At 41.6% G+C, this 24762-nt stretch overlaps 1 protein-coding gene across 2 annotated transcripts; it reads right to left on the reverse strand.

The window, feature by feature from the left end:
• LOC112224128 (inhibitor of nuclear factor kappa-B kinase subunit alpha) lies at positions 1-24762 on the reverse strand. Of its 2 annotated transcripts, none has more exons than XM_024387451.2 (22): positions 24356-24762; positions 24023-24129; positions 18404-18498; positions 16889-17006; positions 16581-16650; positions 16411-16499; positions 16157-16246; positions 15898-16022; positions 15678-15785; positions 12663-12798; positions 12206-12400; positions 11939-12041; positions 11587-11710; positions 11205-11356; positions 10926-10987; positions 10636-10745; positions 9138-9187; positions 8868-8973; positions 4426-4573; positions 3054-3190; positions 2809-2908; positions 1-1593 (listed from the first exon to the last, which is right to left on the reverse strand). In XM_024387451.2, the coding sequence occupies exons 2-22, from the start codon at positions 24125-24127 to the stop codon at positions 1531-1533; spliced, it is 2286 nt and encodes a 761-aa protein (XP_024243219.1). In that variant the 5' UTR covers positions 24128-24129; positions 24356-24762; the 3' UTR covers positions 1-1530. The 2 variants fall into 2 exon arrangements, with proteins under 2 accessions (XP_024243219.1, XP_024243218.1); XM_024387450.2 differs by having other exon boundaries at positions 24316-24762.

The following is a 24762-nucleotide window of genomic DNA, read 5'->3' on the forward strand; positions in this document are numbered from 1 at the left end:
TTCATGCCAAAGTAATTTTTTATTGTAATACCAAGAAAATGTTAATCTATACAATTGCTAGAAAGTAAACATTCATAGACAGGTTAAAACCATCAGATGGAAACAAACCTTAATGAAGGAAACTGATATGTCACTTAACTACTAAAAATAAATGTTGTCCATTGCACTTAACTACATAAATACATCTTTCTGGAGCATTAGCATCCACTTTATCTTTGTTACAGTCAACACTTAAGTTACACCTCAAGGGTTGTAACTACAGTACATTCAATAATTTACCATGTCCCGCCATTTGTTTCCATACATTGAGCATCCAGTGAAAAGAATGCACACAAAAAACTGAATTTAACTTGTATGTATTCCATTTCAGGTTTAAACATATCAACAATTCCAACATATGAAACAGACCAGCATCCTTTGTCACAAACTATGGGATTTCCATATTTCCCCCCCTTCTATGTAAAGTGTGTAGTCATGATAGAATACTTTTCTTAAATCAAAATAAGATTCACACATGATCAAAACCCTATCCCCTTGATCGATGCATGACTTTATTTTAAATACAGTTTATACATTTCCTGTCCCATTGGATGATTGAAACGAGAGCTGTGTCACTAGAGCAGACTCAAACAGGATTCTAGAGGTTATCCATCCCCCAGATGTCTGACTACTTCCTCTGTATAGAAGGGAACCAGGATACTTGGGAGTGTCAAAGTGCTGTTGCTTGATTGTAATTTCCTTTTACCACCTCCATCTTTTGTGGTTTTCCTTGTGTTGAGTCACATCAGGAGACATGATAAGGCTCAATACAAATAAGAAAGCTTGATATGCATGCACATCAGTCCCATTTCCATAGCCCAAACACACTGTAGCTATACTCCGTCATTACAAAACTTTCACTCACAATCAGATGCTACAGTTCGCCTGATTTAACAGTTTAGATACTTTGATATGATATTAATAGTAAAATGTGAATTTTGATGAATAGTGGTACTTAGATTTGCACAATAATCAGTGAGGAAAAGGTGACATTTGCTTGAAGAGCAAAGGACGACTGACGTCTTGTGTTCAGATAATCCGTTTTTTTGTTCATATAAAAGCCATGCTACATCATCCACCTTTCCCACCAAATAGCTGAGAAAATGGAGAAGTGAGTCATTGAGCATGTGTATTTTTTATCAGCCATTTTTTTTTGGGGGGGCCCTCCGGCTAGTCGTTAAAGTGGATGACCACACATCAAAATGTACAACATAACCGTGACTCCATTTTGTTAACGACATTCAGTCCTTAGTGTTACTTGGTTGGAGAGCAGGCAGGGATTAGCTAGACAATGCCTTGTTTGTTGTTGACATCAGAGACAGCCGGTGGCACCTGAATTGGGGAGGGCGGGCTCATATAAAAGGCTGGAACAGCATGAATGGAATGGTATTCAACACATGGTTTCCATGTGTTTGATGCCATTCCATACACTCTATTCCAGCCATTATTATGATCCATCCTCCCCTCAGCAGTCTCCCGTGGTTGACGAATTCACACATTTCGTTTTTGCAGTTTTGTAGACGTTTCATATTTAGTCCAGCTCCAATCTTGGTCCTACAAAGACAAACATTATTATGACACAAAGCTACATTGAGGTCAGGTTTTAAGGTTGTCGCTGTAGAATGGCGTTTGGGTTGTGGTTTAGATATTAATCTCCGTTCCCTCCAGCAAGGCAGCCAACCTCCCATTTACATTTGAGTAACTTAGCAGACGCTCTTATCCAGAGCGACTTACAGGAGCAAGTAAGGTTAAGTGCCTTGCTCAAGGCAGATTTAGCACTTAGTCGGCTCACGGATTCGGTTACTGGCCCAACTTAACCGCTAGGCTACCTCCCCAGACTTGTTTTAAATGGATCAGAGTCTAAATTCAAACTCAGTTAGCCTTAAGGTAATGTTCTACACTTAACAAGGTCAGATAAGAGACATCCTGAAGGCCAAAAGAGAAGGAACAAACTCAGAACCTCATCACGCTCCTGACCTGGGATACTTAATCCCACCCTTATAGGGAGTTGACCCACATAAGAGAGTGCTGGGTAAATGACGCACACCAGTGGTGCCAACTAAAGAAGAAAGTATGTGTTTCAGGTGTGAATCACATATTATAAAGACTTAAAAGGGGGCTGAACTTTCTGATTTGGGCTTTTGTCACAATTTAAATGCGACAATATTTTAATGTTGCACATCTTTTAGTTGTCTCAAATGCTTTAAATATTTGTATATGAATTTCTACAATAGATTTGGTTTGACAGTTTTAAGTAATTGAAATTTGAAGCTATTGAAATTGTCCCAATATTTTATTCCTTGTGTAATTAACTGATGGTCCCTAACTACTAAACTGACCATTACTACACGGGTCACATGCAGCTGTGCTGCGATTGATGATTACTTGGTTGCTGCCAGCTGAGGGCAAGATTGAAATATAAACCCAACCCAAGGAAAACTTACGGTACCCTTTATTATGTTACATCACATTTTTTTGCCATATTCTCGCAAATCTCCATTTTGTATTAGACTAACTTTATGACCCTAATTATCCTATTTACACTTTGTAGTAAATTTTGACACTAGAATAAAATGTTGATGACTCTTTATCGATGCCACATAGGTCATTTTCAAAACAGAAGTAGATTTTTAGCGGCAGTCTCTCTAACACACTGAAGAAAATGTGGTGAAGTGCAACAGTGAAATATAAGACACTGCATTGACAGAATACCAGGAAACAGGATTCCATTACAAGCCTAGCTAGCTTTGAGAAAATGGCCTAACTTACCACTACGCTTTTGGACTGCTCGTCAGCAGCTTCTTGCATCAGGCTGGTCAGCTGACTGAGGTACTTCTGGTTCTCCTGAAGCAGTCGTGGGGCAGCATCACTGGAAGGGAGAGAGAAAGAGAGAGGCAGAATAAGTCACAATGTACGAAGGACATTCTTTTTGGTCTGCTGCTGAATGTCTGGACATTCCTTTCAATCTGCTACACAAAACACAAACCCTTCCTGTCTGCTGTATTGACCAGTACCTGTCATTGGGTCCAGGTAGGGAGGTGAGTGGGTGAGGGGAGCTGATGGGCTGGGCAGACTGGGCCCACTGGGACACCTGCAGAGGGTTGGACGACTCTGGGCTGGCTGCTATCGAGTTCCTTGCAGAATTCTGAGCCTGGGAGAAGACAAATGCCATTACTCATATAGAACACGTTCACATTATGAACTAGGCTAAGTGAATTCTATAGAAAATGTACCCTTTGCTAAGTCAAGTCAAGCCCGCCCCCTTGGTTACTGTTGCAACCGCAGGCATTTTCCTGGGAAGCCCAATTCTCCAAACTAGTGGAGAAAAACGCTCACAATGATCATAAACAGTATTTTTAATAAACAATGAAATTAAGCAGACTGCTTCTTGCTAATCAGGAGACCCCCTGGTATGTTGTGGTGGACTGTCATATCAATTGCTTCACAGGATCATGGTAAAATTATGTTTTTAGGTGTGACTAGACACTGGATGACTCTGAATAAACTGTCAGCATGTAGTCAAAGATACTAACCACTCTCTGAGCTAATTAGTGCTCTCAAATCATATGTTGACAATAGGTGTTATATGCATAATATAGCTAGCTTAACTAGTTAATACATTTATAGAAAACAAGTTAAAAAACAAGACCTGACCAAATTCACATAGAAATGTGAGTTATAAATCTCTCATTCTACTTGAAAACAAGTCTAAGAAGCGGTAGATCTGTTCTATGTGCGTTATATCTATGCTTCACGTTCTTAAGTTTTGTACACAAGCTTCAACCAGCTGAAACAATATTTTTGGTTATGGAAAATATATTTAGCAGTGGTTTAGATAGTATAGAGAATCATTGTACCATCTTATTTTGTCACAAATTGAAATTAGGTGAACTATTAGCTTTACCAATGAGGAAATGGCGGAGCGATTTTTGCATAGTGCAACTTTAATGGCCAGCTAGCATTTTCAATGGAGGCAGTGCCAGTGTAGCTAGCTAACCTGCTAGCAAACAATGGAACAAAAGTATAATTTTGGATTCAAAAAATACCCCAACAGGCTCTGCATTTTAGGGATCACAGTCGCAAGTACCCTGGTGCACTTTTAAATGATTTTGCCATTTAAACAATACATTCTGGTTTTTGCCATTGCCATCATTGGCTTCCATCCGTTTAAAACTAGAGCTTGTTTGAGGCTTGTCGGACACGAGCAAGGTTAGCTCGTGTCCAATCAGCAATTGGTTGCCCATAAATCTGGGACGAGGCATAGCAAAGGGTCAATTGCACATGACTTAAAATAACCCAATGCCATCTTATAGTAAGTTATATGACTTCATGATCTTATGACTAACTTTACTGAAGTTCTATAGATAAAACCTCATCATCACTCACACAGGCAATCTTCAATAGGTGCCAGAACTCTCTCTGTCTCTTAATCTGCATCTGCATCACGGTGTTGTCGGCATCCTTGATGTTCTCCAGTGTCTTCTCGATGCGCGGGAACAGGTCAATGATCTTCTGCTTGCTCAATAAGATCTTACTGGATGGGGAAACAGAAGTTAAACAGTGTTTTCCACTTAAATTAAGTAGGCTACTCTTCAATTCGTTAGTCAGAAAAGTCTTCCGAGCCCTCTCCCTCTAGAAAGAACAATATGCATCTTCTAGCGATCTTTCGATAGGTCAGGCGCCTGTCAGTCAAAGTCAGCAATGATGGCGAAATACTGCTGGTTTGACGGTCTGCTGTCTGTCCCGCCTTTCGGTACCTGGTTGTATGCGTTGTGTGTGCCGTGGTTGCAGTCGAGGGAGAGAAAATGAATTTGCACGTTCCATACAATGTGAGTGAATTTGCACTTTCCATATCTGGCATATTAATTTATTTTATTTTGCGTGCAAGGTCCGACATTAACGATGGCCTGGGACCAGTAAAAACATGTTGGGACAGTAACTGTTCAGCGCATTTTGGTATTCCAGTTCAACATTTACCTACTCTGTCACAGTCTACCATTGAAAACACACAGAAAAAGCTCTCCCCTCACCCTCCACTTGGCAAATCTGACCACAACCCTCTCTTGCGCCTCAACTTTGTAAGTCACCTTGATTTTGCACCTGTGTGTTTTATCAGTTTCTTTATGAAAATATTTAGCAAACTCCATGACATTAGCTAAAACATAGCATGGGCTATAGCATCAGACAAGTAGACTGCAAATGCATGCTGGGCTGGGCATGCCCTGAGCTGATGACATGAGCACTACTTGGGAGAGCTATAGAAGCGAAATTGGAGAGGGCGAGAAGGCCAACATTCCAGCCTTTGGGAAACTTGCTCTACGCCCCAGCCAAATTTGGCACGCTCCTCGCTCCGCTCAAATACTCTTACCAGGTCGTGTACTCAGAGCATTTGTTGACCAGCTGGAAAGCGTCTTCACTGCCATTTTAAACTTTCCCTGACTCAGTCTGTAATATCTAAAGCAGACCATCATAGTCCCTGTGCCCAAGAACACGAAGGTCACATGTCTAAATGACTATTGCCCCGTAGCACTCATCTGTAGCCATGAAATGCTTTGAAAGGCTGGTCATGCTCACATCAACACATTATCCAACACACCCTTGACCCACTCCAAGGGGTGCGTGCTTAGTCCCCTCCTGTACTCCCTGCTCATCCACGACTGTGTGGCCACGCACGGCTCCAACACCATCCTTAAAGTTTGCTGACGAGACAGTGGTTGACCTGATCACCAATGACGAGAAAGACTATAGGGAGGTCAGTGACCTGACAGTATGGTGCCAGGACAACATCCTCTCCCTCAACAAAACAAAGGAGCTGATTGTGGACTACAGCAAACAGAGGGCCGATCATGCCCCCATCCACATTGACCGGGCTGTAGTGGAGCGGGTCGAGAGCTTCAAGTTCCTCGGTGTCCACATCATTAATGAATTACCATGGTCCACAAACACACACCACCAGTCGTGAAGGCACGACAATGCCTCTTCCCTCTCAGGTAGCTGAAAAGGTTGGGCATGGGCCCTCAGATCCTCAAAATGTTCTACAGCTACACCATTGAAAGCATATCGACTGGCTGCATCAGTACTTGGTATGGCAACTGCTTGGCATCCGACCACAAGGCACTACAGAGGGTAATGCGTACACAGTACATCACTGGGGCCGAGCTACCTGCCACCCAGGACCACTATAGTAGGCGGTGTCAGAAGAAGGCCTGAAAAATTGTCAAAGACTCCAGCCAACCAAGTCATATTGTTCTCTCTGCCATCACATGGCAAGCAGTAACGAAGCACCAAGTCTGGAACCAACAGGACCCTGAACAGTTTCTACCCAGCCATAAGACTACTAAATAGTTAGTCCAGGTAGGTATTTGGTTAACTATCTGAATTGACCCATTTTGCACTAACTCTTGACTCAGATACGCTGCCGCCGCTACTACTATCATGTTGCCTTGTCACTTTATCCCTATCTATATGTACATACAAGGTAATTAAAGTAGATACAGTAACTCTGCACATCAACTCGGTACCCTGTGTATGTAGCCAAGTTAATCGTTATTCATTGTGTATTTATTCCCTGTGTTTTTTTGTTTGTTATTTCCCTCCATTGTTGGGAATGGCCCGTAAGTAAGCATTTCACTGTTAGTCTACACCGGTTATTCACAAAGCACGTAACAAATAAAATTAGATTTGAAGACTACACATGTAAATGTTATGCTATTTGTACACTGAACAAAAATATAAAAACACAACATGCAACAATTTAAGATTTTACTGAGTTACAGTTCACAAGGAAATCACTCAATTTAAATCAATTCATTAGGCCCTAAAGCTATGGATTTCACGACTGGGAATACAGATCTGCACCGGTTGGTCACATATCTTAAAAAAGGTAGGGGTGCAGATCAGACAACCAGCCAGTATCTGGTGTAACCACCATTTACTTCATGTAGCGCGACATGTACTTCAATGGCTGTGCGAAGTTGCTGGATATTCGCATGAACTGGAATACGCTTTCATATGCAGAGCATCTTAAACATGCTCAATGGGGGACATGCCTGGTGTGTGTGCAGGACATGAAGAACTGACAGTGTCAGCTTCCAGGAATTGTGTACAGGTCCTTGTGACAGTGGCGTGCATTATCATACTGAAAGATGAGGTGATGGCGGCAGATGAGTGACAATGGGCCTCAGGATCTCATCACGGTATCTCTGTGCATTCAAATTGCCATCGATGAAATGCAATTGTTTTCGTTGTCCGTAGCTTGCCTGCCCATACCATAATCCCACCACCACCATTGGGTTCATAACGTTGACATCAGCAAACCGCTCGCCCACACGATGCCATACACACCGTCTGCCATCTGCCCGGTAAAGTTGAAACCGGGACTTATCCGTGAAAAGCACAGTTCTCCAGTGTACCAGTGGCCATCGAAGGTGAGCATATGCCCAATGAGTTGGTTACGACGCCGAACTGCAGTCAGGTCAAGACCCTTGTGATGATGACAAGCACGCAGATGAGCTTCCCTGAGACTGTTTCTGACAATGTGTACAGACATTTTTCAGTTGTTCAAACCCACAGTTTCATCGGCTGTCCGGGTGGCTGGTTTCAGATGATCCCGCAGGTGAAGAAGCCAGATGTGGAGGTCCTGGGCTGGCGTGGCCACATGTGGTCTGTGGTTGTGAGGCTGGTTGGACGTAATGCCAAATTCTCTAAAACAGCATTGGAGGCAGCTTACGCCAGATAAATCAACATTAAATTCTCTGGCAACAGGCGTGGGGAAGCGATTGGCTGGAGCAAGAAGTCAGGGTAGCCAGGTGACCCACGAGTAAACTTCGAGCAGTACATGAGTTTCCTTCACACCGCACACGCGAGCTGTCCAGAGCAAAAATAAGTGCCCATCAATCTCCTCACAGAGCTTATTTATGTATTTTAGGGAAAGTGATTTACAACAGTAAACCTTAAATAGTGAATATATGCAGGCAACTGTTGACTGTCAGCAAAAAGAAAGCAACAAAAAGACACCTGGCATTTGTCTTGGCTAGCCTACTAGAGCCATGTCTATATGTCTCTTATAGAGGCAGCGTCCCATTTTCATATCTTCACAAAATGACACTGTACTTTAGAAACAAATGTATACAATGCAATTCTAAAGAAGAGTAATGACTGGCATTGCTAAATTGTATTAGCCATGTTTTTTTTAAACTATATCATAATAACCAAATGTAGCCTATTAATAGCTGAATATAGAGAGAAAGCATGCAAAACTATAGGCCCTGCATGACCCCAAGCTAATTTCCTGCAATTCTACACATTTTGCAGAGAAGAAACTTTGCAGTTCTATAGATTACCTTACAGTGAATTTATGTTCAAAAACAACATTTTGGGGGGGGGAAATACAAGAAGTACTATGGATACTAATATCCTTGTGAGCCTCCCAGGACCATGTTACCCATGGTTAAGAACATACTGTAGATTAATATTACATAGTATTGTATTACACCCTCTTAACTTAATTTACAAATCCCTTAGCCAAAATTGGTTTAATCTGTTGTTAGCAATATTCATAGAAGATAAACAAACAATGCATATAATATAAATACATTTAGAGATCTGGCCGTGGACCCCCTGCCGCAGACCCCAGTTTGGGAACCTCAGCAGTAAGGCACATTGCTGCGAAAGGTTAAGAATGAGGTAAAAATATATAGCATAGAACAGACGCATGCCTCTCTAACATACAGAGTATAGAATCAGGTCAGCTTTATTAAGGGCACTTCTATCTGCAGCGTTCAGTTGGTGACGTGACAGTCCACTGAACAGTCCCAGACCCTGCTTACCTGAGGTGTGTGTAGAGGTCTCTCAGGACCTTGTCCTGGTTCTGGACAGTCTGTATAATGGCTTTAACCATCTCTGAGCTGTCACTGCTCACACCAGGGTCAGGTGCTGAGGGAAGAACAGCACACAGGTGTCAGAACGTGGTGGTGTTTATACAACTACCATCGTACGATTACAGATTCTATTCAATATCCAAAAGTACTACAGTGCCTTATTGAAATTGAAAATGGCTGCAATGCAGTGACTGTATTTATTGGACAAAAGTGGCTTACTTCGGCATTTCATTTTTAGTTGTTTGTAGAGTTCAATCGCCTTGTCCTCCCTGAAATCAAGGAATAAATGATCAATTCTCATAGAACATTCATTTAAATCTTGTTTGAGGCTTTCAGAATGATACAGCAGTTTACCTTTTCTTCTTAATATGTGCATTTGAGTACTCTAGATGTATAGGACAGGCAATGCAAGTGACAAACAACATCAGGTCAGCTACTAGCAAAATCAGAAGCCAAACATTTCAATGAGGCTCCATCTACTTCCACAACTTCCTGGCACTTCCTAGACCAGTGGTTGCCAACCGGTCGATCGCCATCTTCAAGGCATTCCTAGTCGATCACCAAATATTTCTGTAGAAAAGCCAACGAACAATAAAGGCTTGCGCTCCTTTTTTAAAATATTGTTCACCTTTTGCCAGTATATTCACTTGATTCAAGTCCTGCGCACCAGGTAAGCAAAGTGTTCCCATGAGACAAACTCCGCCTACCCGGCGGGAAAGGGCAAATCTATGACTAAATCGAGTGCATCTACTGCGCTGACCAATCGGATAGCTCAAATCACCATGGCTACAGAGCTTCCATGACCCTGGCCACAGCCAAGTTTAATAGGCTACTAGCCAAGTATTTAATACCACAGAGAGACTGTCAATGAATACAGCAAAGAGCTGCTGTTTTTATGAGTGAGTTCATGTTTATATTCAGCACTGTCACTGTTTATATTCAACGCTATCGCAAAATGCGTTTCTCCGTACTTCCGTTCGGGCTGCAGCTGCAATGAATGAGTAGCCAAGTATCGATAGCCCTGCGTTTTATTATTATTAGCAGTTTGTTGTGTCAATTTTAATAACTTTCTCTGGTCATAGGAACAACATTAATTTGTGCATGAGGTGCGACTCGAGTTTCGCCATCAGGTGGAAGACGGTGTCTCCTCTCTCTGGTCAGTCTCACCAGAGGAAAGGAAGAGGAGAGCTGGGACTGAGGGGCGGTTGGGAAAAATAGTTTTGAACAGTCATCCAACTCTGAATTCCAAGTCGGAAACCCTGGCATCTTTCTAGCTCTCCGACTTCTCCACCTGAAGATCACGGACGTTGTGAATTGACCTCGTTGACCATCAGATGCAGGTACCATCAGTCCAGTAAAATAAAAAAGCTAATTATTTCATTTCATGCTCCACAGTGCCTCACAAGTGCTAAACCAACTGTCCTATTTTGTTATCAAAGCTCTGAGTTTTGAAATATAATATGATCAATTATATAGCCAATATGCTGTGATAAGGTATTAGGCCAACTGCCCAAACCTCATTCCTACAAAACTGTTTGTCAGTTTAATGTAAAAATATATATTTTTTTTAATCTGAGCAGTAGATCTCAGCTTGCTTTTTGACTACGAAAGTGATCTTGACTCAGAAAAGGTTGGTAACCACTGTCCTAGACCCTTCATGCATTTAATTCAGTAGAGGCAGACAGCCTGTCATTCCTGCCTAGAGTAGAACACTCACAGCTGCTCCATGATGTCTCCTTGGCGACGAGCGTAGGGACTCCTCTGCAGCTCCACGATCTCTGAGTGTAACGACATGATTTCCTCGTCCAGGTGGCTCACCTCGGCCACCTAGTGGACAAAACATACATTACACATCGGGCTCAGACAGCAGGTGTAGCTAGGGATGATTAGGATTGGTGGGGTAATCTGATCCTAGATCTGTGGTTAACTTGTACCTCAAGCCATTCAGACAGCAGCTCAACTAAGATGACCAGCCTTCAATACCAAAAAATCCATCCCAACCAGTACCTGTGCATATGCAGCCGCCTTCTCCTCATTCTCCTGCCAAGCTTTCAGCATCTTCTCAGAGGCTGTGGGAGAGGGGAAAAAAACAAATCTCATGAAAATAACCAACACTATCTTATCATAATACAAAACCATGATTGCTTCTAAAATGGCACTATTCCCTCCTTTGTGCCCTGGTTGAAAGCAGCGCTCAATAATATAAGGAATAGGGTATCATTTCAGCTGCAGGCCATGTGGGTGACCATTCCTGGCACTACCAATCATCAGACAGCCATTACTCACAGATCCCATAGTGCATCTGATCGCTGTACTTCTCCAGGTCGTACTGGATACTGCTCTTGAAGAAGTCCAGCTTGGCCTTCAGCTGCTGGGAGAAGGCAAACATGCCGTTCTTGCACCGGGTCAGGTTGGTGTTGTAGCGCAGGAGGCTCAGCCTGGACAAACACACAGAATACAATAACTTTGTCTGTTACAAAAACTAAAACATACATCAAAATAACAAGATCACACATGCCATATGAAAAAGCAAAGAGCTGATTCTTCCAAAGCAAGTCTGGAAACTTCTTTCAGCTATTCCAGTTTGAGACATTACCAAATTCAAAAGAAAGAATCTTGCTTCCTTTAGCTTCACTCTTTTGGTGTCTAGTAAAGCAGGCTTACTCACATGGCAGCTCTCTGGCCCTGGAACAGTCTACTGTAGTCGTCCTTCAATCCACAGATGTAGCTCACCGCCTCGCCCCACACCTTCTTCAGCACCACCAGGGGCAGCTGAGACTTAGCCTCCCGCACTAGGAAAAAGGACAACAAACTCCTACATAAGGCTTGGTACATATGACTGAAGACATCTTTGAACCAAACCATGGAAGGAGCACAAGTTTAACTGAATGCTCAATTCTGTTTTTGTTGTCTAAGAATAAAAAAACACTACCTCTATTTAATTCCATGAGCTTGTATTTCCATCCGATCGCCTTTAGATCTCTCAATATTTATCAGCAGACAGAGAAGGCAGTACTCACCAATAGTGTTGACTTTATCAGGCAGCTGTCTAGCACTGAAGGGACCAGAGTACTTGGTGAGACTCTTGTCAAACAAATAGATTATGTAACTGTCCCAGCCTCGCTGCACAACACACAAAGACAACCACTTTACATGGTGGTCAATTGCTAAATATGTTAATGCTAAACAGGTGATTAAGATTTTCCAATGTGCTGTATCAAAACTATATTCTAACAAAATACAACATTACAACACTGAAATAGCAAAGTGGAACCAAAGTCTTTTACCACCCCCTCGAGGACACACTGGGCTGCGGGCTTCCTGGGGTCCAGCGACACCCCTGTCTCCTGCAGCAGCTCCTGGTTGACCAACTCGATCTTGGTCTCAGTCTCGATGCGGCGCTGCAGGCTATGGAGGCTCTCATCTGGGGCCAGCTGGAATGAGTGGACCTGGGCCGTGGTCATGTTCAGGATGTGGACAACCTGCCAATGGGATAAATTATATGGGTAAAATAAAGGAAGCTGATTGGCTAGCAGATAGAGTCAATCCAAAATAACAAGCACGAGCAGGCAAACTTAACATGGGTTTAAAAACTATATTATGTGTACATTAACACACTATGGGAAATAGAAGCGTTAATTGAATATTGTCCATGCGAAAATTAAATAAGAGCCTAGCCTTAAGAGACACTTGAAAGACTATTGTTAGCTCAAGAGATACAGCATGATACGTTACAGAACTAACCCTCATGCATAATATCTGTTCCAGCACTTCAAAGCACAGGGGTTTCTTGCTGTCAGCGTTAGTCTTGCCTCCTCTCTGGACAGGGTCCCATTTCAGCATCAGCTGCAGCAGCATCTCCATGGGCTCCAGGAGTGTCCTGAATGAGTGCAATGCAAATTAACACCCCCCCCCCCAAATTCAATCTATACAGGTCATGGTCGTTTCCCTCAAGTTATCATCTTGGTTTTCGATTTATGATGCTCAATGAGGTGAAACATTCAGAATGTGGTCATAACTTGAGCTGACATGATTCCCTGTTCTACTTTTGACAGACAACCATATTTGTTCTCCACAATAAGTTCTTTTTTTTATCTCAATGTTCTGTTACTTGGCAATGAGTCTGTGGCTAAAAAATAAGGATGATAACCTTTAATGGCATCAGACCAAGGCTCTGCATCTGTCATCGTGCTCCTAGACCTTAGCGCTTCTTTTGATACCATCGATCACCATATTCTTTTGGAGAGATTGGAAACCCAAATTGGTCTACACGGACAAGTTCTGGCCTGGTTTAGATCTTATCTGTCGGAAATATATCAGTTTGTCTCTGAATGGTTTGTTCCCTGACACATCAACTGTAAATTTCGGTGTTCCTCAAGGTTCCGTTTTAGGACCACTATTGTTTTCACTATATATTTTACCTCTTGGGAATGTCATTCGAAAACATAATGTTAATTTTCACTGCTGTGCGGATGACACACAGCTGTACATTTCAATGAAACATGGTAAAGCCCCAAAATTGCCCTCGCTGGATGCCTGTGTTTCAGACATAAGGAAGTGGATGGCTGCAAACTTTCTACTTTTAAACTCGGACAAAACCGAGATGATTGTTCTAGGTCCCAAGAAACAAAGAGATCTTCTGTTAAATCTGACAATTAATATTAATGGTTGTACAGTCGTCTCAAATAAAACTGTGAAGGTCGGCGTTACTCTGGACCCTGATCTCTCTTTTGACGAACATATCAAGACTTCTTCAAGGACAGCTTTTTTCCATTTACGTAACATTGCAAAAATCTGACAATTTCTGTCCAAAAATCATGCAGAAAAATTTGCCCATGCTTTTGTTACTTCTAGGTTAGACTACTGCAATGCTATACTTTCCAGCTACCCGGATAAAGCACTAAATAAACTTCAGTTAGTGCTAAATACGGCTGCTAGAATCCTGACTAGAACCCCAAAAATGTATCATATTACTCCAGTGCTAGCCTCCCTACACTGGCTTCCTGTTAAGGCAAGGGCTGATTTCAAGGTTTTACTGCTAACCTACAAAGCATTACATGGGCTTGCTCCTACCCATCTTTCCGATTTGGTCCTGCCGTACATACCTACACGTACACTATGGTCACAAGATGCAGGCCTCCTAATTGTCCCTAGAATTTCTAAGCAAACAACTGGAGGCAGGGCTTTCTCCTATAGAGCTCCAATTTTATGGAATGGTCTAACCACCCATGTGAGAGACGCAGACTCGGTCTCAATCTTTAAGTCTTTACTGAAGACTCATCTCTTCAGTGGGTCATATGATTGAGTGTAGTCTGGCCCAGAAGTGTGAAGGTGAACGGAAAGGCACTGGAGCAACGAACGGCCCTTGCTGTCTCTGCCTGGCCGGTTCCCCTCTCTCCACTGGGATTCTCTGCCTCTAAACCTATTACAGGGCCTGAGTCACTGGCTTACTGGTGTTCTTCCATGCCGTCCCTAGGAGGGGTGCGTCACTTGAGTGGGCTGAATCACTGATTTGGTCTTCCTGTCTGGGTAGGCGCCCCCCCCTTGGGTTGTGCCGTGGCGGAGATCTTTGTGGGCTATACTCTGCCTTGTCTCAGGATGGTAAATTTGTGGTTGAAGATATCCCTCTAGTGGTGTGGGTGCTGTGCTTTGAAAAGTGGGTGGTATTATATCCTGCCTGTTTGGCCCCTGTCTGGGGGTATCATCGGATGGGGCCACAGTGTCTCCTGACCCCTCCTGTCTCAGCCTCCAGTATTTATGCTGCAGGAGTTTGTGTTTCGGGGGGCTAGGGTCAGTCTGTTATATCTGGAGTATTTCTCCTGTCTTATCCGGTGTCCTGTGTGAATTTAAGTATGCTCTCTCGAATTCTCTCTCTCGAAGGACCTGAGCCCTAGGACCATGCCTCAGGACTACTTGGCATGATGACTCCTTGTTGTCCCCAGTCCACCTGGCTGTGCTGCTGCTCCAGTTTCAACTGTTCTGCCTGGAACCCTGACCTGTTCACGGTGATTACTATTTGACCCTGCTGGTCATCTATGAACATTTGAACATCTTGGCCATGTTCTGTTATAATCTTCACCCAGCACAGCCAGAAGAGGACTGGTCACCCCTCATAGCCTGGTTCCTCTCTAGGTTTCTTCCTAGGTTTTGGCCTTTCTAGGGAGTTTTTCCTAGCCACCGTGCTTCTACACCTGTATTGCTTGCCGTTTAGGCATGGTTTCTGTACAGCACTTTGATATATTAGCTGATATAAGAAGGGCTATATAAATAAATGTGATTTTGATTTGATGAAAACCAGCATACACATCCCTCGAGGTCCAGAGCTGGGCACCCCTGCTATACACAGACAGAATAAGACCGGTGGTTACAGTGCCTTCAGAAAGTATTCATACCCCTTGACTTATTCCACACTTGTGTTACAGCCTGAATTTAAATTATATATATTTTTAATTACACATCTACACACAATACCCCATAATGACAAAGTGAAAACATGTTTTTAGAAATTGTTGCAAATTTATTGAAGATTAAATACAGATATCTAATTGAAATAAGTATTCACACCCAAGTCAATACTTTGTAGAACCGATTTCCACTGTCACTATGGGGTATTGTGTGTAGATGGGCGAGAGAGAAAAATATATTTGATCCATTTTGAAACCAGGCTGTAACAACATGTAGAATAAGTCAAGGGGTATGAATACTTCCTGAAAGCACTGTAATAATGACACTAGAATAGAATATGTGACGGTGTCTGACCTGCTCAGATTGTTGGGGTATGGTAAATGTGTGGAGAATCGGACTTCCCCATTCAATTCCTCCACAGCCATGATGTCTTTGGGACCTTTGTTCCGCACTTTGCTGGCCCTGAGGAATAACATATCAAATGGCATTCAGGGTGGTTACCTAGTCTCCCTTGGAGGATCACTCAGAATTGAAACTAACACTTGAAAACTGTTAAATGTGCAGGGACAACTACCACTGGACAGGCTGAAGATTGTGCAGAAAAGGCCGGAACCCACAACTGCATTCAAATATCATTGTGCCAAAACTCCAGTAGTCCACTGTGACAGTGTAAGGCTTATTCTCAAATAATTCAGGGGCCTGGGGGGAAAAGATATGCAAGTATCAATTAGTAAGTCCGGTTTTAATCAATCGTGACTAACAGACAGAGACAATGTCGCAACGTTAAGTCAACAGGAATCTAGGAGTGCTTGCAGGAGGGATAATATGCTCACCAGGTATTGCAGTGTTCCCACAAATGAAGTGCACAGACTCCCCTGGTCCAAGTCTTTGGCATAGCCCAAGTCTATAATTTTGTGAACCAACTGAACAAGGAAAACATTGAGACATATTAAGATTGCAAGATTAACAGTAGTCTTTAAAAATAAACAAAGTCACACCAGAGAACATCAATAACACAAAAATGTAAACAGTTATATAAAAAAAAAACATGATAACACTGTGTGCTGGTCCATAAATATTAGGTTACCTTTCCATTGACTTCCTGGAGCACTATGTTTTCTGGTTTAAGGTCTCTGTGTATGATCTTGTTTTCATGCAAATACTGGATGCCTGAACCTGCATATAAAAACCATTCAGAAATCAGTTCTATGCAGACCCACAATTATACACAATACAACAGTGGGGTACAGTACATACCAACGTCATTGAGCAGGGAAAGTACTTCACTTTCTTTCAGTCCACAGCAATTTTCAGGCTTGCTCAGCATCTGTCAAATTCAACCATAAACACATTGTTGGACAAATGCCTGCTCATATGACAGAACCATTTGTGTCACTGTGCCCATATGCGAGGCATTGAACCCCTCACTGATCCAGGGGCACTGCAACATGGCTGACACCACTCGAAAGTCTGTATATGTCAAGGGGGTTTATAGCAAATAAAATAAAAAGTGTGTGGATTATAAGGTGAATGGACAATAAAGTATTCATCTTCAGCTGCCCCACCTTTCTGAGGTCTCCCTTGGAACAGTACTCCATGGCCAGCAGTGGAAGATCGTTTAAGGCAATGTGCTTCATCTCCTCTGGCACGTCTCTGGCTGTCACTACATTGAGATTACTCAACCTGAATAGGCAAGAAAAACATTGTACTTGATAAATACAGTGCATCTGGAAAATATTCAGACCACTTAACCTTTTCCTCATTTTGTTACATTACAGCCTTATTGTAAAATGGATTAAATAAAAATAAAAATGCCTAATCTACACATAATAACCCATAACAACAAAGCAAACATGTATTAAACATGTATTTACATAAGTATTCAGACTCTTTGCTATGAGACTCGAAATGGAGCTCAGGTTGTTTCCATTTCCATTGTTTCCATTGATCATCCTTGAGATGTTTCTACAACTTGGAGTCCACCTGTGGTAAATGTAATTGATTGGAAATTATTTGGGAAGGCACACACCTGTCTATATAAGGTCCCACAGTTGACAGTGCATGTCAGAGCAAACACCATGATGCCATGAGGTGGAAGGAATTGACTGTAGAGCTGCGAGACAGGACTGGGTCAAGGCACAGACCCGGGGAAGGGTAGCAAAAAATGTCTGCAGCATTGAATGTCCCCAAGAACACAGTGGTCTCCATCCTTCTTAAATGAAAGAAGTTTGGAACCACCAAGACTCTTCCTAGAGCTGGCCGCTTTGCCAAACTGAGAAATCAGGGGAGAAGGGCCTTGGTCAGGGAGGTGACTAATAACCCGATGGTCTGACCAATAACCCGATGGTCTCTCTGACAGAGCTCAGGAGTGCCTCTGTGGCGATGGGAGAACCTTCCAGAAGGACAACCATCTCTGCAGCACTCCACCAAACAGGCCTTTATGGTAGAGTGGACAGACGGAAGCCACTTCTCAGTAAAAGGCACATGACATCGAGCTTGGAGTTTTCCAAAAGGCACCTAAAGACTTTGTACTTGATAAATACAGTGCAAACCATGAGAAACAAGGTCTGATGAAGGTCAGATCGAACATCTTTGGAGAGACCTGAAATTAGCTGTGCAGCGATGCTCCCCATCCAACCTGACAGAGCATCTGCAGAGAATAATGGGAGAAACTCCCCAAATACAGGTGTGTTAAGCTTGTAGCATCATACCCAAGAAGACTCGAGGCTGTAATCACTACCAAAGGTGTTTCAACAAAGTACTAGGCAATGGGTCTGAATACTTATGTACATGTGAATTCAGTTTGTTAATATATTTGCAAACATTTCTAAAAACCTGTTTTTGCTTTGTCATTATGGGGTATTGCGTGTGGATTGATGAGGGGAAAAGACAATTTAAACAATTTGAGAATAAGGCTGTAACGTAACAAAATGTGGAAAAAGTCAAGGGGTCTGAATACTTTCCGAATGCACTATACAAGAAGCAAATGCCGATATTTCACTCATTGAAAAAGTAAATGTCACCCAGTTCAAACGTGTGTGGCATTCAATGATGTACATAGGATAATACGACAGACAAACTTTTTCATGATCTGGATCTCTCTGCTCCATCTGTCTTTGTTTCTTGCTGTCAACTCCAGGCGACACATTTTCACCGCAATTTTTTCTGATGTGTCCTATGGTGGAAAAATAGCAAGATTATGTTGTAATACTTTTATTGCATCAAATGGGTGTTTTAAGCAACAGAATAGAGTATTTTGTTAACTATTGTGTGTGTGTTATACTGAGGATGGGCCTCTGGGAGGTAACACAGAGGAGATTTACAATGTATTTTGGGTGATAAAACCTAAAGAGCATTCCAGAGCATGAGTTAATGTTTCTGTTCGATATGGTACCAGAGAGAGATGGTTCCAGTTTGGAGTCGGAGGGACAGACACTGGTCTCTATACAATGAAAACTGTTGACACAGCAGATACTGTCTGCTATGTATTATAGGTATCTTTCATACAAATCTTAACCTTGTGACCCATTCTATATATCTGTTGTTTGTCATGTAGGTTGATAGGGGTGTATCTTGGCTATAAAAGACCTTTGTACTTTTGTCTCGGGGCTCTCAACGAATCATTTGATCGTGAATCGTCAACCAGCCATTATTATTGTAGAGCACTCAATCGATTCACTTTATGCGTGTGTGTTGTATTGACCTGCTTCCTTATTAATAAGGGATTAAAGATTTAGTTTAAGTATAACTCTGACTTGTGACAAGTTTGTCTCTCCTCATTTGATAGTAAAGAAATTAACCACCACATTTGGCGATGAGGATGGGATGTGAATCTTCACTTGGTGACTGCTCCTGACGACCTGGGTAAATCATGCACGAGGGATCCCTCAAACTTGGGATCTCAGGGAGACCACACTTCGGGAACAAAGCAGATGGACCCACCTTTGCTCTGAGATGCAGCGAGCCGAGTGGATACCACATCTCAAACATTTTTTTTTTTAAATAAAGAGGTGAGCAAAACAATTGAGGTCGAGTTAAGAAAAGCCTCTGTTACGTAGGCTCTGAGTGGGTATTCATGTGTGAGGAGGGTACGTCCCGACACTGAATTGATCAGAGTGGGGATTGGTGCGGTCTGTAGGGGTGAGTGGCCAGGGTGACTCTGGGTTCTGTGTGAAACACGGTACCTGGTGAAACCCTATTGGAAGAAGGACCTCATTCTGAAAAAAGTGATCCTCAGAAGTGGTGAATTCCAATTATTTTAAATGTGCTAGCCAGGTATGCCCTGGGTTTGGTAATTTAGCGTTAAATATCTAGAATCTGTGTGAAATTGTTTTGGCCATTTAATGTTAAAAACATCCGGAATCTGTGTGAACTAGTTAACACCATTTATGATATAGTATAAGATAGTAAGGTGCATTTGTAATTGTTTTAAACCTGTACCACATTTTAGAAGTATTGAAAGATGTAAATGTATGAGTTGCATTATCCTAGGAATAAGTCATGAGATAGGTTAAATGCAGGTTAAAATATTGTTGATAAACTAATTGATTAGGTATGTTTGAGAATAGCAGTGTGTGACTAGGATATGAGAGTTGTGTGAATATGGAAATGAGTCTTAATCTGACGTTTGGATTCACATAGAAATATGCTTAATCAGATGCTTGAAATGTGGATAAGTTTTAATATAACGTTATCTTAGGGTTCTGTTCATTCACTGCCCATCATAGAATATCACGGGGTGGTAGTACTGAGAGGGGAGGTTAGAGAACCGTTGAGGATCCCATAGTCATTGTTTAGGAAACAAAAGTGTATTTTTTTGTTCTGCTGGGAGTATGTTTGGAGAGCTGCTTCGTAGCTATGGAGAATCCTTGAAAAAGCAAATGGAATGGTTGTTGTGAGTTTTATATGGATTCTGTGAATATATGAAAATATGATAAATTGTATGTCTTGTCATGATGTTGGCCTGGGGGTTAGGTTTAAGACAGTCATAAATACCTCTTCCCCCCTTTTTCCTTCTCTAACCTACTGAGGTTACATTTAAAAAAAACCTTGCTTAACATAGAGATTCTGGGAACATCAGTATGTGGGGGGGAAATTAACTATATTCTGGTAATCCCGAACAATTGAACATGTGCAGTGGTACTTAATGAATATGATGTCAGTTCGGTTGTCATCTGAGACATTCTCATCAATGATAAGATGACAAACTCTACAGTGGAAAGTCTATACATCAGAGTTATCAGATTCACATGGAATTGTTGTTCAATTTAAATGTTTGTATATGAAATTATTTGTGATGGGATGAAATGTGAGTTTACCTTCTAAAATGTGAGATGTGGGTTTTCATAAATTAGGGCTGCTCACTCAGTGGGCCGCCCACGTGAAGAGACAGAGGTTATAAACTATGACACACACCTCTTTTCTCCCTTCCTATATAAAGCCTTGACGACAACATAACTCTGTTCCAATGAGGTAGGGTGACGATCCTATGTCAGAATGGTTCAGAAAAAACTACAGAACGAAGCCAACATCAGCATGAGCTTTGGTTGCGAATGGTATGAACTTTGAACTCTTATTCACGACAGAAGTGATACCTCCTAGCCGTTGAGTTAGCCACCGCTGCTGCAAACGCAGGTTAGGAAGGAACAGACAGAGTATCCCACACAACGACGTTACTATAACTTATCCAAGTGACCACCAGAAACATTCTTCAAAGGACAGAGGACTCGGTTTGGCAACACGGTCTTCCATCTACCACCAACCTACTGAAGCGCAGCTCAGAGTAAATATTTATTGCATTTTCCTTTTCCAAATGGGCGGTAATTTAGAATGCATAAGATACTGTATTTACGATAGCACAACTTCTTCCCTTTGTTCCCCAGTCTCCCGCTCTTTCACTCAAACCCCGCCCCTTTTCCTTTGTGTAACAAGCTGTCATATCTGTTCCGCCCGCTAGGGACGTTTTCCTATGACGTAAAGAATTATCTAGGTATAATTCATTCTTTGTATATGTAATCCTGTGTGATTAGTTAGGTATTTAGTAAATAAATAATAAAACCCAATTTTGTATTGCTGATTCAAATTGTTAGCCAGGGTTCTTGAAGATAACCTAGAATTAACAACTTTCAGATTATGAGACTGAAGTAAGATGACGATTAATGTTGACTGCTATTGATGTAAAATATTACTAAACCTTTAAGAGTTTATTTGGAAGATAACAGGTCTATAAATATTATTTTGTGGTGCAACTCTAGTTAATTACATGTACATGATTAGCTCAATCAGGTGATATTAATTACGGAGAAATTATTTTATAGAATAGCATGTCATAGCAATTAATCCGGCATAACCAAAGACACGACAGTGTGTATAATCGATTACTAGAGATTTGATCAAATAATTCTGGGAATATAATTAGATACAATTTAAACCACCCATATGTAGACGTGAGTAGGTTGAGTTGGTATCTTTAATGGATAATTTGATAAAGATGAGGTTTAAGCATTAAACTGTCTACAAAGTCTGGGAAACTGTCTCAGAAACTGATTGGAGTGTGTCCACTTTTGGTTACCCTAACTTACCCTAACGATGTAACTATAAAACGCTTATTGGATTTTCTCTGTCTGGGTACTACATTTGAAATAAAACTGCATGAGAGGAGTTGCTGGATTTATTGACTAAAACCTTTTCCATAAAGTTAGAGCGAATTAAGATGGAATCTCGACGTAATTTATAATGTCGTACAAAGCCTAGGGTATCCATCAAACTAATTTGATTCACTTTAAAATGTGTGTGTTGTATTGACCTGCTTCCTTATTAATAAGTGATTAAAGATTTAGTTTAAGTATAACTGACTTGTGTGATAAGTTTGTCTCTCCTCATTTGATAGTAAAGAAATTAACCACCGCAGTCCTTAGAAACAAGGGGGGTACAGTCAAGTCTCATCTATTATCTCATCTTGTCAACTCAACAGATGTGCACTTATGAATTCACAGTGAGAAGAACACAAAACAGCAAGGTATTTTTAAGCTACAGGGTGTTTTTCTCAAGTGGTGGCATTTGACCTTTGCCAAAAGATACTGACCCTACCGTTATAAAATACATTCAGAAATCTATATTATTCTATTATTGCACCCACACTGCTCACGAGCATCTGCGTTGCCAAGGGCTAAAATAGAAGTCAGTTCTATTTGTGATGCAGATCGCGCAGAAAGTCCTGCCTCTGCCATCTCCTCATTGGTTTATAGATGCAGGTACCCACGTGCCATCTCCTCATTGGTTATACCCACGTGCGTGACTGAAAGACGAACGAGGTCGGTGGCGGTAATGCACCTAATTTATGAAAGTTGCCAATCGCAATATGAAGTCCAGAAAAGAAAAAGCCTGAAAGGAGGAGAGATGACTAGAAACGATTCGGTTGACCGTTTTAGGTGTGGATTAATTGTCGTAGTAGAGGACCTTGTGCATTTCAGGTAAAATAACAACTCAATGTTTATACGTTATCCCAGGACAAATTAGCTAGCAAGTGCAAGCTAGCTAGCTAAATTGACATAAATGTTTAATGCTTTCGACCTGACCCCAAATTTGTGTAATTGGTTCAGAGTTTGCTTTGATATTTTAACCTGGTACCGTGGCATGGGAGGAAAAAATTATTGTATGCACGATCGCACGCAGCCGGTTTGGGTTCAGTGTTATATTTGTTTACAATGAGCTTCTCCGTGGAGCACGTGAGAGCTATAAATCGGAAAACGTACATCAATGCAGCAATGGCATGTGCCACTACTCCAAATGGTACCTTTACCCACACTGCTCTATCGAGAAGACTTAAATACTGCTAGTTTTCCCGGAAAACTGCCATTTTTCATCCTCATGCTAGCTAGTAGGGCCAGGACAATACCATTTCGCAATATTTTTTCAAATGCAACATTTTTAACATGAAGCAGACCAAATTCTATTGGTCCTTTAAAAACCTGCTTTAAAATGTTGTGTGTTTTAGCTTGGAAAATAAATACATTCGACTCTGGATGACAACATAATGGTGTTTGTTTCCAACATTAAGCCTCTTTTACTAAAGAAGTTAAATTAGCTTCGTGTTGTGTTTCCGTACCACGATACTAACGTGTATCGCGATACAGTATCGTCCCGGCCCTACTAGCTAGTAGTTGCCACGGCTGCGGTGACCCATTTTGGAATGGCAGTGTTTGCCAATCAGCTCATCTGTTGTTCAACATGATGTGCCATTCCATAATGGCTGCTGTGTCTACTCCTAGCTAGCACAAAGACAAAAAGGGCAGTGTTCAGAAAAACTAGCATTATTCCAACATTCTCCATGAAGCATTGTGGATAAAGGTACAATTTGTAAAACAGCGCATATCCCATCCCTGCATTGAGGTACATTTTCCAACCCATTAACACACCAGCTTCACAGTAATCATGATTGCATTCACATCCCTGTGCATCTCAGTATAACAGTAGGGTAGGTATCTTCTGGCAAATTTGAGCTGTGATATTATCCAGTCATGCTTAGTATTCATATCTAGGAAGTGGTTAACTTCCTTTCAACTATATGTAAACATTACATCCAACTCTTTGTCTGATTTGGTAGGATATTCAGCTACCATGATTCAAGTCTGGACTCTGGAACAGCTTAGAGTACTAGGGGTTACTTATGAAAATGTGGCCGTTAGTTAAATACTTACATGATGTTGATACAGGTAGACATGGGCAAAACCGCCCATGCCCAATCTCTCTTTCAATTCCCAGTTCCCGCAGTTTTGGTTTTGTCTGAAAGGAGGCTTATCCATTGCTGTAACGGTAATAACAAGGAATATTAATGTTACATTTGGCTATGCAAATTGTCAACATTTCTAACTAGCCACATATGCGGTAAATTAAGCATTTACTAGCTAACTGTTAGCTTGATAGCTACTGTTTACAGCTAGTGCTAGCTAACGTTCGCTATTTAGCTAAACAACTTTCAAGTTTGCCATACCTTCGTTAGTGTTGCTAGTCAGCTAGCGTTGCTAACTAACCTTAGCTATTAATTTAGCTCCCCTGTCTGATGTCCGTAAACAAAATTGATCAATGGGCAATATAAAGATAAACGTTTAAACTTCACAATCGCCCATGTTTCCCTTGCAGGATTGTTGCACCCGTGACTGATCAACGAAGCTTGAAGACGAAAGTAAACATAGCTAGCTAACGTTAGATAGCACAGTTAGCTCGTTGGACAGCCAGCTAACGCTATTTGCTTGAAAAAAAAAATGCAGCTGGTTATTACAGAAATCTTGGTGTAACAATAGCTAATTATTACGATATTTCATAAGACAGTCAGCGGCCGTTTTTTCATAAAAAGAAAGATCTTCTTGTGTTCGAGTAATGCACTATGACAGGAATGTGTACTTTCCTAGATGTGACGTCGCCAAAAAACCCGGCTGCT

The sequence above is a fragment of the Oncorhynchus tshawytscha genome, linkage group LG25, assembly GCF_018296145.1.
Source record: "Oncorhynchus tshawytscha isolate Ot180627B linkage group LG25, Otsh_v2.0, whole genome shotgun sequence".
Classification (NCBI taxonomy): Eukaryota; Metazoa; Chordata; class Actinopteri; order Salmoniformes; family Salmonidae; genus Oncorhynchus; species Oncorhynchus tshawytscha.